Source organism: Hemitrygon akajei, chromosome 12 (genome assembly GCF_048418815.1).
Source record: "Hemitrygon akajei chromosome 12, sHemAka1.3, whole genome shotgun sequence".
Lineage (NCBI taxonomy): Eukaryota > Metazoa > Chordata > Chondrichthyes > Myliobatiformes > Dasyatidae > Hemitrygon > Hemitrygon akajei.
Window position 1 is genome coordinate 50828583 of NC_133135.1, and position 16791 is coordinate 50845373.

Here is a 16791-nt window from a genome sequence, read left to right on the forward strand (position 1 = left end):
GGCAAGCCCATGTTGAAGTCCATGGCAATGTGGGACTGGGGCAACAGTGGACAGGGAAAGGCAGTGGGAGCCCAGAGAGCTATGTGGATCGAGGAACTAGACTGGGCACATTGAGGGCATGCAGTGATGAACTGACATACATCTGCGATCATGGTGGACTACGAGAACCAGTGTCACAGAAAATCCAGAATTTATCATGGCATGGATGGCTGGGGGGGCGGGGTGGGTGGTAGGGGATTGAAGAGTGGACCCACTGGAATGCCTCAGAATACATGGCTGCTGGATGTATATGTGGCTGTCAGGAGTGTGCTGCCCAGATCAGTCTTGTATTGTGGGGTCAGGCAGATCTGGTTCTCAAGGTCCCAGAAGACTGGGGTGAGGATGGAATAATGGTCTGACCTCTATTTTCTCTGGGTCAACTGTTGTGACAGGGGGTCTGCCTTAGCGTTCTTGGAGCTGGGTCAGTAGGAGATGGTGAAGTTGAATTGATTGAAGAAGAGGGCCCCACAAGTTGAACTTGTGCAAGAAGAAGGCACAAGGATGTGTCTTGCAGTCTGGTCTTCACTAGGAGAGGATGGCCCTGGTGCCCACATAAAAATGCATCCACCTCTACCACGAAAGGTCTGGAGGGCTTGGATGGTGGAGAACAGGAGTGGTGGTGAAGCATCTCTTAAGCTCCTTGAACGTGTCTGCAGCAGCAGACCAGGTTATCTGTGAAGTAGATGACTTGGTGAGGGATATGAGAGGAGCAGCTATTTGGTTGTAGATTCTGATGAAACTGTGGTGGGAGAAGCACCATAGCTATTTGAGGGATCGTGGGTGGAGCTATTTAGCAATGGGTGCACTTTCTCTGGGTCTATAGTTATGCATTGGGGTGAAAGGATGTAACCAAGGAAGGAAATGACAAGGCTATGGACTGGCATTTCTCTAATTTGCAGTACAGTTGCTTTTCAAGGAAAAGGTGAAGGACTGAATGGACATGGCAGACGTGGTCTTGGGGGTCCTTGGAGAAAATGAGGAAGTTGTCGAGGTAGAGAAACACAATCCAGTGCAGCATGTCACATAGGGTCTCATTAATGCAGGCTTGTAAAATGCCTGGACTGTTGGAAAGCTCAAAGGCATCACCAAGTAACCAAGTATTCAGAGTGGCCAATGGGTGTTATGAACGCGATCTTCCACTCATCCCACTGGCGGATGGTACGCACTCTGTAGCTCCAGTTTGATGAAGATCTGAGCCCTACAGAGTGATTTGTGCTATCCATAAAGGGGAGAGGGTAACTTTGTTGAGTCCAGGTTAGTCAATGCAGGCACGGAGACACCATCTTTCTTTCTGACAAAGAAAAACCCTGTACTGGCTTGAAACTAGATAGTGAAATGAAGTGCTTCGGCAGTGTAGACATTCATGGCTTGGGTCTCAGGAGCGGTGAGGGTGAACCGGCAGCCTTGCAGAGTGGTAGTGCCCAAGAGGAGGTCGATTGCACAGCCGTGTGTACTGTGAGACAGCAAGGTGCTGCCCTCCATTACACTGAAAACAATGGCTAAGTCGTGGCATTCCTATGGGAGTTCAGTGGGGTCCATTTTTACCTCCCTCTCCTTGGATTTACAGGGTGAAGTCAACTGAAGTTGCAGGCAGGTGGATCACCAACCCAGGAGTCGGCTGGATGACAAGGCGAAGCGAGGGTCATGAATGGAGAACCAAGAATAATCCAAGATGAGAGGAGTGTTGGGTGAGTTGATCAGGAGGAATTGAGGTGACTTGCAGTGTTCTCCGATGCTCGCATGCGTAGTCCGCACATACATTCTGACCATTCAAGACTCCAAAGGATGTCTGTCAATGACTGTGATGCAGAAGGGGTGAGAGATAGGCTCGGTAGGGAGTCTAAACTGCACACACAGAGTCCAGTCTAGAAAGTTGCCTGCTGTACTGGAATCCACTAGAGCCTCCTGTGTGTATAGAGCTGTTGGGGTGCGGAGGAGGACAGAAAGAGTGAGTTGGGCTAAGGTGCTGGAACAAGGGACCAGGGAAAGCTAAATAAATAGCAGGCCCCTTGTCTTTACCTGGTGGGTGCCATTTCCTGGACGCAGTGATCATTTGTTATGTGGGTGATTGGCAGCCACAATAAAAGCACATATTGTTTCTCCACTGACACTCACATTTTTGGGGGCTAAGGAAGCTCTCCATAACTGCATGGCTTCTGAAAGCATTGATGATGAAGGTCCTGCAGCTTGAAGTGTTTTGGGGAATGGAACCGAGGTTCCGGCTGACGATCTGGAGGGGCACTCAATTTGGAGGGCCAGAGTGATGAGGGCAGACAGCTCATCTTCCAAATACTCCAAGAGGACATGATGGTATTGGGCCATCAGCACTTCCAGATTCCAGCTGCACTCTGCACGAGGGTCCTGAATTCTATGGATTAACTCAGCAACGAGTGTGAGCCTTGACGCAGGTTAAGTATCTTATCCGTTGCTCCTCTTCCATTTCTCAGATGGTCAAAAACCTGATGAATGTCAGCGGTGAATAGCTCATATTTATTGCAAATGGTGGCTTATTGTTCCAATTAGTGGTGGCCTAGGTCAGAGCTCACCCAGTGAACAGAGAGATGACAAAGGCAATCTTAGCTCGGTCTGTAAAACACAAAGATGGTTGGAACTCGAAGTGTAAGACACACTGGGACAAGAAATTATGGCAGTGGGTTTGGGACCTGTTGAACCATTTGGACCCCAGAATCTGGGGCTCAGTGGGAGGAGATTGACTGTTGCAGGGTTGCTGTATCAAGATGCAGAGTTGAAAGAGAGTAGTGAACAGATGAACAGATCCTGCTGCTTCTATATTGTATGCTCACATGAACAGACAACTTTCTTTAGGCAAGTATACCCTGCTGTGTTAATTGAAAGTTCATTCCCTGGCAGGAAATGTACAGGAGGCTTGACCCAAAGCAGAGCAGTGGAAATGACCTAGCAGTTAGCAAAAATTTTTAATAAAAATTTGCCTGAGGGGCTTCAAAAGAGGGAACACATACTGAACACAACAAGGCAACAAGATTAGAAGCAACTGGCTGAGGCTGGCTGGTTCGATGTGTGAACAGGGACTGTGGATGAGAGTTGGGTTTAAATAGGCTGCAGGTGATGAATGGAAAATGAGTGACAGGTAATTCCAGTTAGCTTGGTGAAGATTGGGAGGTGCCTGGCTGTGCAAGCCTGACACACTGCTCTGTGTGGCAAACAACTTCATACAATTCATTCAAAATATGGCCTCAGTATCTAGATATTCATGGCTATTTGATGATATTAAATGACCACACAGAATATTAGTAATATTGAGGCAGAGTATTATTTATTAAAGACTATTTGGCACCACTGAAGGGTGATTAATTAATTTCCAGGCATAACTAACACTGATGAATCTATAGAGGTGGTTAAATATTGCAATACAATTAACATGTTACACAAGAGAAAAATAGAAAACACGTGATGTAGAAAGACAGTTTAGTTAAATTATAGGAATTATAGGAAAGATGTCAACAAAATAGAGAGAGTACAGAGGAGATTTACTAGAATGTTCCCTGGGCTTCAGCACCTAAGTTACAGAGAAAGGTTGAACAAGTTAGGTCTTTATTCTTTGGAGTGTAGAAGGTTGAGGGGGGACTTGATAGAGGTATTTAAAATTATGAGGGGGATAGAGAGAGTTGATGTGGATAGGCTTTTTCCATTGCGAGTAGGGGAGATTCAAACAAGAGGACATGAGTTGAGAGTTAAAGGGAAAAAGTTTAGGGGTAACACAAGGAGGAACTTCTATACTCAGAGAGTGGTAGCTGTGTGGAACGAGCTTCCAGTAGAAGTCGTAGAGGCAGGTTCGATATTGGCATTTTTTAAAAAATTGGATCGGTATATGGACAGGAAAGGAATGGAGGGTTATGGGCTGAGAGAGTAAGTGTTCGGCTCGGACTAGAAGGGCCCAGATGGCCTGTTTCTGTGCTGTAATTGTTATATGGTTATATGGTTAAGAGATTTTTGTTTAAAAAAATTAAAGGTACATAGACAGATGAGAGCAGCAATGTTGTTAATCTGTAGAAATGATTGTTAATCCAGAAGGTTGAAATAATAAATTTTCTACCATTTACTACTAATCCAAAATAGTTTTGTTATATATAGTAAAAAATATATGGCCATGATTGATCTTCAGAGTATATAGATATTTCAGCAAGTAACCAAAATACGTAAAAAATCTCTCTCACAAGATTTCACCACAGCTTCAGCAATTTTCTTAACAGTTTTCCTGTTGCACTTTGTCCACCTTCGTTTAGCCATAGATTAGGTACCATAGCAGAGTAATAAGGACCCCAAACACCAGGTACAAATATGGGACTTTTACTAATCTGAGGATAGAGATGAAAATGTTAATATTAAATTAAATTATATCATTAATAGTGTCAGTTGCTGAGCCCACACTATGCTTTCTACTTTAGTCCTGAAAGTTGTTGCTTGTAAGTGTAAACATATAATTAAGGATGCTTATTGAAATAGAAAAATGCATACCATTTAACATTTTAAATCTAACCTGTACTTCAAAAAAATCACCTCTACAGAAATGCCCAAATTAAAAATGTTGATAATTTAGCACCAAATATTCAGGATAGGAAAACAAAATTACCTAGTATCTCTTTTGCTTTGTTGAACCTCTTCAATTGTTATGGAAAAGGAATCATGATTGCATCTTAAAACCTGTGTTAATCACAAACTTATATCCTGTATTCCATGCAATATCCCATCAGCACAGTTTGATGAATGACAGTATTTTTATTTCTAAATCTTTAAGTGTGGGCTTGAGATACACAACATAAAGAAAGCTGACACCAAAGTACATTATTGAATGGTGCATTAAATTATTAGAAGCAGCAGCCCTTTTTTTCAGTTTGAGTAAACAAACACAACTGGCTCAGAAACTAATCTGGTTCATACAAACCCACTTTACTATGGCACTCCTGATGCCATCATGGCAGAGGACTTTCCAAAAGGTGGCTGCAGCACCGTCCCTTTACAACATTAGGTTTGGTTTGTAACGTTAAATTTACTGATTAGTTCTAATGATGTGCACACAAATAAAATCAAATTTAACTTATTCATAGCAAGAGATTTTTTTAAAAAGTTTCATTTTTATTTATTTTGTGGTGGATCAAGGGAATTTGGCTGCCTTCTAAACTAGGCAATTTGTGCTCTGTAATGGATCCACTCATTTGCGGCTGCTCATGAACCCTGAAAATCAAATTAGATTTAGTATTCCACAGGTCGTCACTACTGGATATCCATATAAAAGTCTCAATATAACTCAGTGTTTTTTGATATGCAATTAAATGAAAATTTATCTGACTTTTCAAGTGGCTCAACAAAATGTTAAAGATCTATATCAATGATCAAAGAAGTGATAGAATATCTTCATGCCTTTGTTTAAAAAAGAACTCGGTGGCTAAATCCCAGTCTCCAATAATAGGATTTAAAGAACAGATTAACTGGTGATATGATTCATTGTTACTTTCAGGACATTGTTCATCCATACTGCTGCTTTTTGCCAAAGTAACATGATAAGTAGTTTATTATTTTAAACCACCTTGATAAATACCAGATAAATGATACCATTACACTTCAGTCGATGTTTATTTCAGATTGAGTTAACACAGACCTCACTTTAGAAGTTAAGCATGTAAGAACTAGGAACAGAAGTAGGCCATAGTAGGCCGTTCAACACTGCACCTCCAGTCATTAAGTCTATGGTTAGTCTTCTCTCGACACCATTTTATATCACTCACCTATATCCCTGGATTCTCTTCATCTCCAGCCATCTATCAATTTGTTTTTAATGAACATGATTTCTGGGCCTCTACAGTTCCTAGGGTAGATTCCAAAGATTCTCCATCCTCTTAGTGACAAAATTTCCACTTGTTTTTGTCTTTAATTGCCTATCCCATGATGTCCCCTGTACTTGAACTCATCAGCTAAGTGAAAAATCTTCCCTGCATTTAAGGTTTTTAATTTGGGAATGTTGAGCCTGGCAGAAAGCAGACTAATTCTAACCAGAGTTCAATCTCTTATATGCTACTTGAATAACAACCTCTCTACTAGGGATGCTTGAATGAAATATTAGTTAAAATCAATGACAGGTTATCAAAAATATTGTCAATATTGCCAGTTTCACCGAATGTTTAGTTAGAGTTGCCATCTTGGTAAAGGAATCAAAGTTTTTATTAGGGTCAGCATAGACAATATATAAGGAATGAAATGAAATGTGTCCACAGTCAAATGTTAAGGATCTTGCATGGCCTTGTCATGAACCATTATTGTCAATAGGATAGTATTGTGCAGTAGGGACAAGTTAGTGGAGGGTATTTGTCTTCCTATATGCTTCCTGAACTACTTCTAGTAATTATGTCAAAGTACTGGTGAAATAACAATAAAGCTATCTTCACAAACTCTTTCTTATTCACTGAGGCATGTGAACCAATGTCAGGGTCCTCTCCAAGCACTGAGGTCACTTCTACACCCAGTCAGCTACACTGGACAAGATTCATTACTTCTATGCCCAATTTCAAGAAATGAACATTTTATACCAAGACATAACTTGGCAGAGAAAAAGACTCAAGAGTGTGATCAAGGTTTTCTTGAAGAAGTGCAACATGTATTTATGATAATCACCATTCAAATTGGAAGACAAGCATTTGAGAAACTTGTGGCCATACAGTGGGAGCACTCACTATTGCATGTTCCATCTGTGAAAGGATCTGCAGCTCCCACATTAGCCTCATTAGCTGCATCAGAACCAACTGAAACCCAGAAAGTCATCCTTGATCCAAAGGGACTCCTTCATTAGATGAAGTACAAACAGCACATATTATATTGCTGAATGAATTTTGCACCCAATCAGCACTTGAGTGCTAAACCTGCAGCTATTCAAATTATGGTAATCCACAATGAGGTCTCAAATCCCCCTTTAATCCATATCTTCAAACATTGGTGTTCTATTTTCAAACAGCATAATCCAAATAATTAAAATCTGTAATAAAAGCTGGGCAATATTCAGTAGTAGAAGAATAAAAATTGTGCAATATGCATTAAACCATTTCTCACATGCCGCTCATTTGAGGAGTTCAACTTCCAGTCCTAGGTTTAAATAATGAAGTCAACAATTTGTAATTGGTGACTTTCATTGATATTTAAACTGCCCAATGAAGATATTGCAAGATCAGGGAACCCTTCATTTTTAAAGGATGAAAACTCAATGAAGTCAATCTGAGATCATGGTAAAGCACTTCCACACCATGCGAAGCTATGACAGCAGCCAATATAACAACAGACGAAACTATTCTCTCCTTCACTGTGAAAGAAGGATAAAACAGTATGTGCATCAGATTCAATTGCCTAGAGGGAATTTTCAACCCAGAGAGCTTTGGCTGTTGAGTCATCAAATATATTGAAGGTTGAGATAGAAAGACATTTGGACAATGGGATAATCAAATATGGAAGCTAGACAGCCAAATGGAGATACGTCTGAAGATCAAATTATTTGGCACACACGAGAAACACACAAGGTCCAGTCTTGTTACAAATTCTTATGTACTCAGTTGCTATATTTGAATAACCATGCAACTGTCCACAATGATAAGAAATGTTAGTATCATTCATCATTTGTGTGTACATAAGTAAAAACAGAATTGGTGAAAAATAGTAATTAACTGGTTGCTTTGTTATTTTTGTTTTTGGACATTCTTTCGTAAAGGTGCTGTTACATGCTGATGTATATTTTGGAGAACACTGGCAATCTTCCAATACTTCTCCCAAATTGACACCCGTTGCGTGCAGCAGCGAACAAACAACTTGACCTCATTTGACTTGCAGACATATAGTTTCTAACATTAGCTACTTAGGATCATTGAGGCTAATTGATATATAATTATGCTATGCTAACTAGAATGGACATGACATTGCCTTAAGAATTGCCAGCATAAAATATGAATATTTAATGCCCAATGTTTGGGTGTTAGAATATCCATCTTGGTTAACTTACAGAACTTGCAGCTGTCATGTGCCAATGATTAGCTTCCAGCACTTCTAACTGCCTCGGTATGGTAGAGCTTGCAAACGTTAGCTATCGTGTGTGACAGAGTATTTTGATTGGTAAGTAATATACAGTGAGTTTAGTGAGGTGAATGAGCAGTGCATCAACTTAGTGAAGCTATTGTTTGGATAAAGCATTTGAAGATGTGTCCTCTGACTTTGACCAATTGTGCCAGGTCATTGAATCTGATGTAGCTTTGTGACAACATCATGAGGTTAGGCAGAGAAATAAATATGAGCAGGGTATTAGCGGAGGAATATGACAAAATGACACCAAATGTAAAGCAATGGAGAGGAAACAGAAAAGAACTTAAAGGTGAATTTACCTAGAAGGCATTGGGCACCTCAGACTCCTGACAGCAAACCAGCTAATATCAGCACTTTATAAATTAATGCTGAAGCAGATCTTGGTGTTCCAGTCAAGGTCTACATTGCTATGGTAAACACAGAACTATTTCTGTTCAAGTGACATCAGAAACTGCACCTCACCGTGCATAACTGGCACCTTCTGTGCATCACAACATTGTATGCTACACAGTGGAATTAATAGACTTGATATCTTTAAAACAATTTCCTTGTTTTACTCTGCTCAACTATCTTACCAGCTACATTTAATTTACCTTTACATTCTTAGTCATCAGGCTCAAAATTAAGGCAGTAACGTACTCAGATTTGCTGGAGCACAGCTGCATTCTCAACCATTCATCTCTAATTAATTTTCTGCCATAAATGACTATGAGTGAAAATTAATAACAGCCATCAAAAACCCATAGCTTATCTCTTTAAACAAACAGGTTTTAAGGCTGTAAATGGTTAACAGAATTCTGAAGTGGCAACTGGAACATCTGATAATAATTTAAACAAAGTTTTTTTAGAATGTTACCAAATTGCATGCAGGAAGATGAGTCTATGGACTATTGCACAAAATCCTATATCTGCACTATAGTTTGTTCTCCCAAAAGGTGCTGGCAAACACCAGCAGTTCTGACCAGAACACTCGGCATTCAGCAGCATTAATGTCAGAGAGCTTGGGATTTTGGCAGATGCATGTCCAAGCTGGTTGGTGGGTCTGTTATCAGAGGAGTTAAGCTACGTGGAAGGAGGTGCACAAAAAGAACACTTTTGAAACCTCTGGCACTCTACCTACATGACAGGCATTTATGATCCAAATTATATGAAAGATGTTTTATTATTTCCTACCACCTTCCTATCCTGGGTAGATTTCATATCAAAGCTCTGTTAACTAAAATAATATTGCTATTGTCCTGCACACTGCTGAAGGAAAGGGGCTGTAAAATACAACATTCAGATTTCAAAAGACCTCTTGGGGCAGTGATGCACTTTAGTTTGTTATTTATGTGTGATTCATACCTTCATAAGTTATTATGTGTTTTGTGTACCACTGTGCTTTACTCCCTGGTTCAGAGAAATGTTGCCTCATTTCTATATACATTATATGGTTATGGTATATGTTATATACATGCATATAGTTAAATGATAACAAACTTGACGACTGATTCAGCCAATAACGTAGTCACAATGGATAAAAGCGGAAGGGCACATCACTTAAGTGGCATTCTCTAACTTCTGAAGTGGTATACTTGAAGCAGATTGCAGCTTTACTCTAACCCACACATATACACAATACTGTCTTCAAGAGTATTATCAGTTCCAAAGTTACAAAGGCCAATTGTTTCCAATCTGAGCGACTATACAATATGGCTTCAGGTTTTGTTACACTATAGCATAATTCACTTCACAGTAATGCATTCAAAACACCTTTAATTACTTCTTCACCTGTCATACATTTGTAACTTGTCATCTGTTTTTAAATACTGTAGATACATAATTCAACCACATCACATCTGCTACATGCAGTACTACCAGTGACAAGACAAAAAAAATCACAGGTGCACATTTGTGGCCTCCAAAGCATTGACCGCCGTAGTGGTAAGGGCATCGGCTGAAATAGGCAGAATAGGCAGATCCAGTAGTACTATTTGACACTGGAACTGCAAATTGGAGCTCAGCATTGCAGCTAAAGCCTCCAACAACTGAACATATCCTCAGCAGTAGTAAGAAAATCTCATTAATGTTAGATAGAAAGTATTTCTAACAATCCGGAGGTTAGTTTTTATTAGATTTTAAATGGCGGTTGGGTGCGATTGTACAAGAGGCAGTCTTTCCTTCAAGACTTCCACATGATTGCATTAATAGGCATTTTTCTTGGGTTGTTGCATGACTGGTAGAAAGAGCAGAGTCTGCTTCAACAGGATAAACTGTGGGGGCTATCTAATTTAGCCTATTACATCCCCATCAACAATTTAGGAACCGAGAAATAAAACTTCAAAATGTATAAGGAATGGTAAGTGCCTAAATCTTTATTGAGACATTATGTGTTTTAGATCGGAAGGTAAAGCAATTTTCAATCAACCTTTATTTTCATGCTCAATATCACTCCTTTTCTGGCCTTGGATGTTGCTTTCAACAAATGGTAGGTTGTGCTTTTGACAGGACTTCAGTATTGAAAATTTCATAATGATCATGAACCTCTGCAAAATGGCACTATTGGAGGAACACAAGCAATGGAGAAAGTTTTGATTTGGCAGTGGTGAAAATAAGCTAAAATATCTTTTTCGTGGTGAAAATATCTGATCAGCTAATCACGTGACAGCAACTCAATCATAAAAGCATGTAGACATGGTCAAGAAATTCAAGTGTTATTCAGACTAAACATCTGGATGGGGAGGAGATGTGATCTAAATGAGTTTGACTGTAAAGTGATTATTGGTGCTAGATGGGGTGGTGTGAACACCTCAGAAACTGATGATCTCCTGGGATTTTCATGCACAGTAGTCTCTAGAGTTCACAAAGAATGGTGCAAAAACAAAAACAAAAATCAGTGAGTGGCAGATCTATGGGTGAAAATGCTTTGTTAATGAGATAAGTCAGAGGAGAACGTCAGTTTCAAGCTAACAAGAAGGCAACAGTAACACAGATTAGGTACAGGAGGTACCTAATAAAGTGGCCACTGGGTATTTTTGCTTAGCTTTCCAGTAAACTCCACTCTTGATATTCATTACTATTGAGTAAATTATAATAAAATTTCTAAGATATTAACTACGGAATGACAGAGTCCACATTTCTATGGTACTTTTAAGTTTTGACACGTTTTAATATACTTTGATTATAGCAGGTGAATAAGTTATTTTCTTCAGAAGTAGGTTGAGAATAAATGGATTTCTCAGAGTATTCGACTGTCATTCCTGGATGTATAATTTTAGTGGCTTACCTACCTCCAAAGTTCAGGAATATACCTGACTGAGACTTTTCATTCCCCGATCCCTGCCACCACATCAACCAAATGGTTGACAGTGATGTCCCTACATGTCAGCTATTTTATTCCATCTTGCAGCAGCACCGTAATTTTAACAGTGCTGTTCACAGCTAAATACCCCCAGGAGTTCTTTTAAGGACTTAAGTTACTAACTAATGTAAACATTCAACTGGATTTCTGAATGTTTCCATGGTAAAAAAAAATAAAAATTCTATTCTAAAGGCATACATCTAACTTTGCAAATATTAAAAACAATTACTAGCTATAAATGGACAGAGAATAACTGTAATTTCTATTTGCCTCATTGCTCACTTGAAATATGGTCATTGTAGTTTTCAGCTGTCCAGTAGATACAAGATACAGGTCACTCACACAATCAACTAGTAAATAAAGAACACTAAGAAATAATGAATTTATCTAAATCATTTTCAGCACTTGAATTTACTGAATTTTAAAATCCACAGCAGAACTAGGATTTGCTGAATGGTCTCATCATTAAAGTCTTCAATTGTTGCCCTATCATTTTTCAAACCCCTGCTACTTTAATCAATACACAGTTTTATTTGCATGACTAGGATAATACAAGCCCATCAGTTCATGTACAGAGCAGCTCTGTTTTGCAGATCATTTTACAAAGGTGTGATTGTTAGTGATGCATTAAGGCTGGCTACGCCTGAAGCTGATCAAAAGCAGTCTGAACACCAGCTTGATCAGACATGCCTCTGATTGCAGTAAATTAATTCCAAGCATTTATCACCACTGCCTTGGGGCACTTTGAAACAAAACATGACCTTGAATTGTTGGGTTTTGCAAACCTGTGTGACAGGAACATTAAAAATCACACCTAAAGTGTGCATTACAACTAAGAACCTTTTGCATTTGGCAATTAGTAGAATTAAGTGAGAATAAATATTAAGCCATAACTTCAGATGAGTGCAGATCAATATTCAAATAACAAAATGCAAGCGTTGTTTTCAGTAGAAAGGTTCTACCCTGGGCTTTGCTGTCATGCCATGTGACTCATTATTCAACTACGCAGAATAGCGTTAAGTTACTTTGCTTGTTCGTACATACAAAGTAAATCAGACAAAGGATGTAAGGGCTTGTCCATTTTAATTTAAGAACATTTTTAACAACAAGATGATTTTTAATTACTGCACTGAAATGAACTATTACAAGTACGGTGTTCCATTTTTTTCATTGAATAGTCATACAGAATAAATAAATCCAAAGGTGACATTGGCCATTGTGTTAATTCCAGCTGAAGAAGAACTACCTAACCCTATCCCACTGTCCACCACCTGGTAGACTTGGAAATGAAGGCTCTTGGAACATGTCAGAATAGTTATTAAATATTTATTATTTGTTACTTACCACCTTTTCAGGCAGTGAGTCCCTCACGTCCCATTTTTGAAATTATTTCTCTTCCCTTCCTTTTAAATCTATTCTACCTTGTTTTTGACTGTGCTAAAGGAAATGGATTCTTCCTATTTTGTATGTCTGTGCCTTTCATAATTTTATACATCTTAATTAATGGTTTCCACAACTCTGTCTGTCCCAATGAAAACAAACAAGCACATCCAGTCTTCCTTAAATCTAAAATCTTACCATTTTGGCAACATTTTTGTAAATCCGTATAAAATTGATGTTCAGGCATTTCAGTGCAATCACGTCTTAATAAGCTGGTAAGGAAGGCGGGCTCTGTCGTGGGCAAAGTACTGGAGAGTATAACATCGGTAGCTGAGCGAAGGGCGCTGAGTAGGCTACGGTCAATTATGGAAAACCCTGAACATCCTCTACATAGCACCATCCAGAGACAGAGAAGCAGTTTCAGCGACAGGTTGCTATCGATGCAATGCTCCTCAGACAGGATGAAGAGGTCAATACTCCCCAATGCCATTAGGCTTTACAATTCAACCGCCAGGAGTAAGATATGTTAAAGTGCCGGGGTTGATTGTATTTAATGTATTTAAGTAAACTACTTAAGAACTTTTTAAAAGCTATTATTAATGCTTTTTGAGAGAGTGATTTAGATGCATATCATATTTTTACTGAGTTAAGTATTGTATGTAATTAGTTTTGCTACAACAAGTGTATGGGACATTGGAAAAAATGTTGAATTTCCCCATGGGGATGAATAAAGTATCTATCTATCTATCTATCTTATTGCCCCTTAAAGAATATTAAACATTAAGGTGGATAATCCCTCAGTGCCTGATGGGATATACCCTTGGTTACTGAGAGAGGCAAGGGATGAGATAGCTGGGTCCTTGACTAATATGTTTGCTTCCACTCTAGCCACAAGTGTGGTATCAGAGGACTGTCGAGTAGCAAATCTTGTTCCATTATTCAAAAAAAAACAGGGATAATCCTGGAAACTATAGACTGGTGAGTCTCATGTCAGTGAGAGAAGTACTGAAGAGGATTCCTAGGAATAGGATTTATGAGCAATTGGAAATCCATGACCTAACTGGCAACAGTCAGTATTGCTTTGTGTGAAGCAAATCATGCCTTACTAACTTGATCGAGTTTTTCAAGGAGATGATGAAGATAATGAAGTTATCTACATGGATTGTAAGGCATTGGCAAGGCCCTACATGGGAGGCTGATCCAGTAATCCACAGTGAAAAGGCCATTTAAAATTTTTACTGGTTTACCTATAGAAGAAAGAGGATAGTGGTTGATGGGGCTTATTCCGGCTGGAGGGTGTGGCTTGTGGTGTTCCACAATGATCCATACTGGGACCTCTGGATGAAAACATAGATGGTGGTATAGTAAGTTTGCACATGATACAATAATTGGTGGTGTTGTGGATAGCATAGAAGACTGGCAAAAGACACAGTGCAATACAAATCTATTTCAGATATAGGTAGAGAAATGGCAGATGGAGTTTAAAATGGGAAGTATTGCATTTAGGAGATCAAATGTAATGAGACAGAACAGTGTAACGGCAAAACTTTTTAAAGGTGTTGTTCAGGAAAGGGATCTTAAGCTCCAAGTTCCCTGAAAGTGGCAACACTGGTTGATAGAGTGGCAAAGAAGGCATATAACATGCTTACCATGAGTTAAAGAGTTGGGAAGTTATGTTACAGCTTTATAAACTCTAGTAAAGCCACATGTGGAGTATTGCATTCATTTCTGACTGCCCATTATATGAACGATATGAAAGCTTTGAAGAGAGTTCAGAAGAGGTTTACCTGGATTAGAGGGCATGTGCTGTAAGGAGACAATGGACAAACTTAGGTAGTTTTCTCTGGAGCAGCAAAGGATGATGGGAGATGTGATAGGGGTTATGAGAGGCACAGATAGAGTAGACAGCCAGTAGATTTGTCCCAGTGTTCAAATGTCTAACACCAGAGGCTGTGCATTTGGGGTGGGCAGGGATAAGGAGGTGTGCGGAGCAAGTGCTTTACACAAGATGGTGAATGGCTGGAATGCACTGCCTGGGGTGGTGATGGAGGCTAATACTATAGGGGCGTTCAGAGGTTCTTAGGTGTGCACATCAATGTGTAGGAATGAAAGATATGGACATTGTGTAGGCAGAAGGGATTAGTTTACTTGGGCACTTGATTACTAACTTATTTAGCTTGACGCAACATTGTGGACTGAAAAGCCTGTTGCTATGCTGTATTGGTCTATGTACCATTTTTCATGCAATATGTTGATTAGAACCTTCTCGAGCTTTGGTTTAGATGGTGTTGTATGAAATCCTAGCATAAATTTAATCATCGCTGGTTATTTTTAACTATCAGATTGAAACTGGTGTCCCCCTATAATCGTAATAGAGCTTTTCAAACATCTGAATTGAGGAATCTGTCACTGAGAAATTTAGTGGCCTCTTAAGGTCCAAACCACATTTGAAACTGAATCAATGACGAAAACCCTTTCCCCTCAAGCTCCACTGTTGCAAAGAAACTAAGGTCCGTCCAAGACTTCGATTAGGGGAAGGCAGGACAGGGAAGATAAGGAGCAAGGGGGAGTGTCGGGATGAGGGAAGAGAGCGATTGGTGGCAACCGGTAAGAATAGGAGTTTGCTGCGGGACAGAAGCTAGAAAGCATGACAGGTTGGAGTGCTATTGTGGAAAGTGACTGGTAAATGGGCTTTTTCATTTGGCAGTTGGGGAGGTGGATGTGGTCAGTTCAGGTCAAAAGTTCACAGGATGGGCTGGAGGGATATTTGAGCAAGGCTCGCAAAATTGTGGATTGAGAAGCTGTTGAAGAAAGGGATCAGAAAGAGCAAGAGAAGTAATTTATTTAAAGGATGCATGTCAATGTTCTTTGCAACAGTGTTCAGATGCATGAAAGTCTAGAAAGAAAACTGGATTTTGCAATCCAGCTGCAATTCAACTATATACTCTGTATTTCAAAAAATAAATACCTTAGGGAAGTAAAAGAACATGGTACTACATGATTCAAATCTTCAAAACTATGTCTTAAAAGCTTTCCCTATTTTTTTCTTCTCTTAGTACATTCTTTCTCTTTTTTTATATTCCCCTTTCTACCTGATTTTGCATTGAATTCACTTTTATATCCTTAACTTCCTGATTCTGAAAATGCACTGTTTATTTTCAGAATACTTCACTCTGATTTGTTAAAAAGGTACTCAGTTGTTGTCTCTGATACAAAATGTGTTTAGGAGGGCAGGTCTAAAGATTCAGAGGCTCAAGATAATATAGACAGGATAAGTAAATGGACAAAAGATATGGTGGAAGGTATATATAATAAGAATAAACGTTAGGTCATTTACTTTGATAGCAAAATAGAAAAGCAGAGATTTTTTTTTAAATTGTGAGAGACTTAAAAGGTGTTGGTGTTCAGAGAGACATGGAATTCCTTGTACACAAATCTTGCAATAACATTTAGGTACTACAAGAGTTCAGAGGCCAAATGAAGTGCTTAGAGCAAATGGACCTGGGTGCAAGAACAAAAATATCTTGCTAAAATTACATAAGACCCACTTGAGACCTCAGCTGGATTAGGTCTGATCTCCCTTTATGGGTAGACCACATAGAGCACAGCCTCAGTGATACACCATCCACTATTCAGGAGGCCAACTGTTTCCAATCTGAATCATGGTCATGGTTGCTACATTCCTTTTTCACTCACTGAGGTCCCAGTCCCCACAATGTCTTTCCACTCATCAGGGCCCTAACTTCCAGGCTCCCTTCCACTCACTGGGACCTTGGTTCCTACACTCCCCTTCCACTCACTGGGACCTTGGTTGCTACTCTCTGCTTTCACTCACTGGGACCTTGGTTCCTACACTCCCCTTTCACTCACTGGGACCTTGGTTCCTACTCTCCCCTTTCACTCACTGGGACCTTGGTTCCTACACTCCCCTTCCACTC

The 16791-nt window shown here is 39.6% G+C and overlaps 1 protein-coding gene across 6 annotated transcripts in view; it reads right to left on the reverse strand.

The window, feature by feature from the left end:
- The window catches only part of fggy (FGGY carbohydrate kinase domain containing), a 311433-nt gene that overhangs the window by 122261 nt on the left and 172381 nt on the right, over nucleotides 1-16791 (reverse strand). For all 6 annotated transcript variants that reach the window (XR_012101045.1, XM_073063082.1, XM_073063081.1 and 3 more), the window contains one exon: nucleotides 4269-4376. Coding sequence is in view for 5 of the 6 variants with exons in the window: in XM_073063082.1 (XP_072919183.1) it covers nucleotides 4269-4376 (108 nt within the window). In the remaining variant the exon portion in view is untranslated. The remainder of the gene's footprint in view (nucleotides 1-4268; nucleotides 4377-16791) is intronic.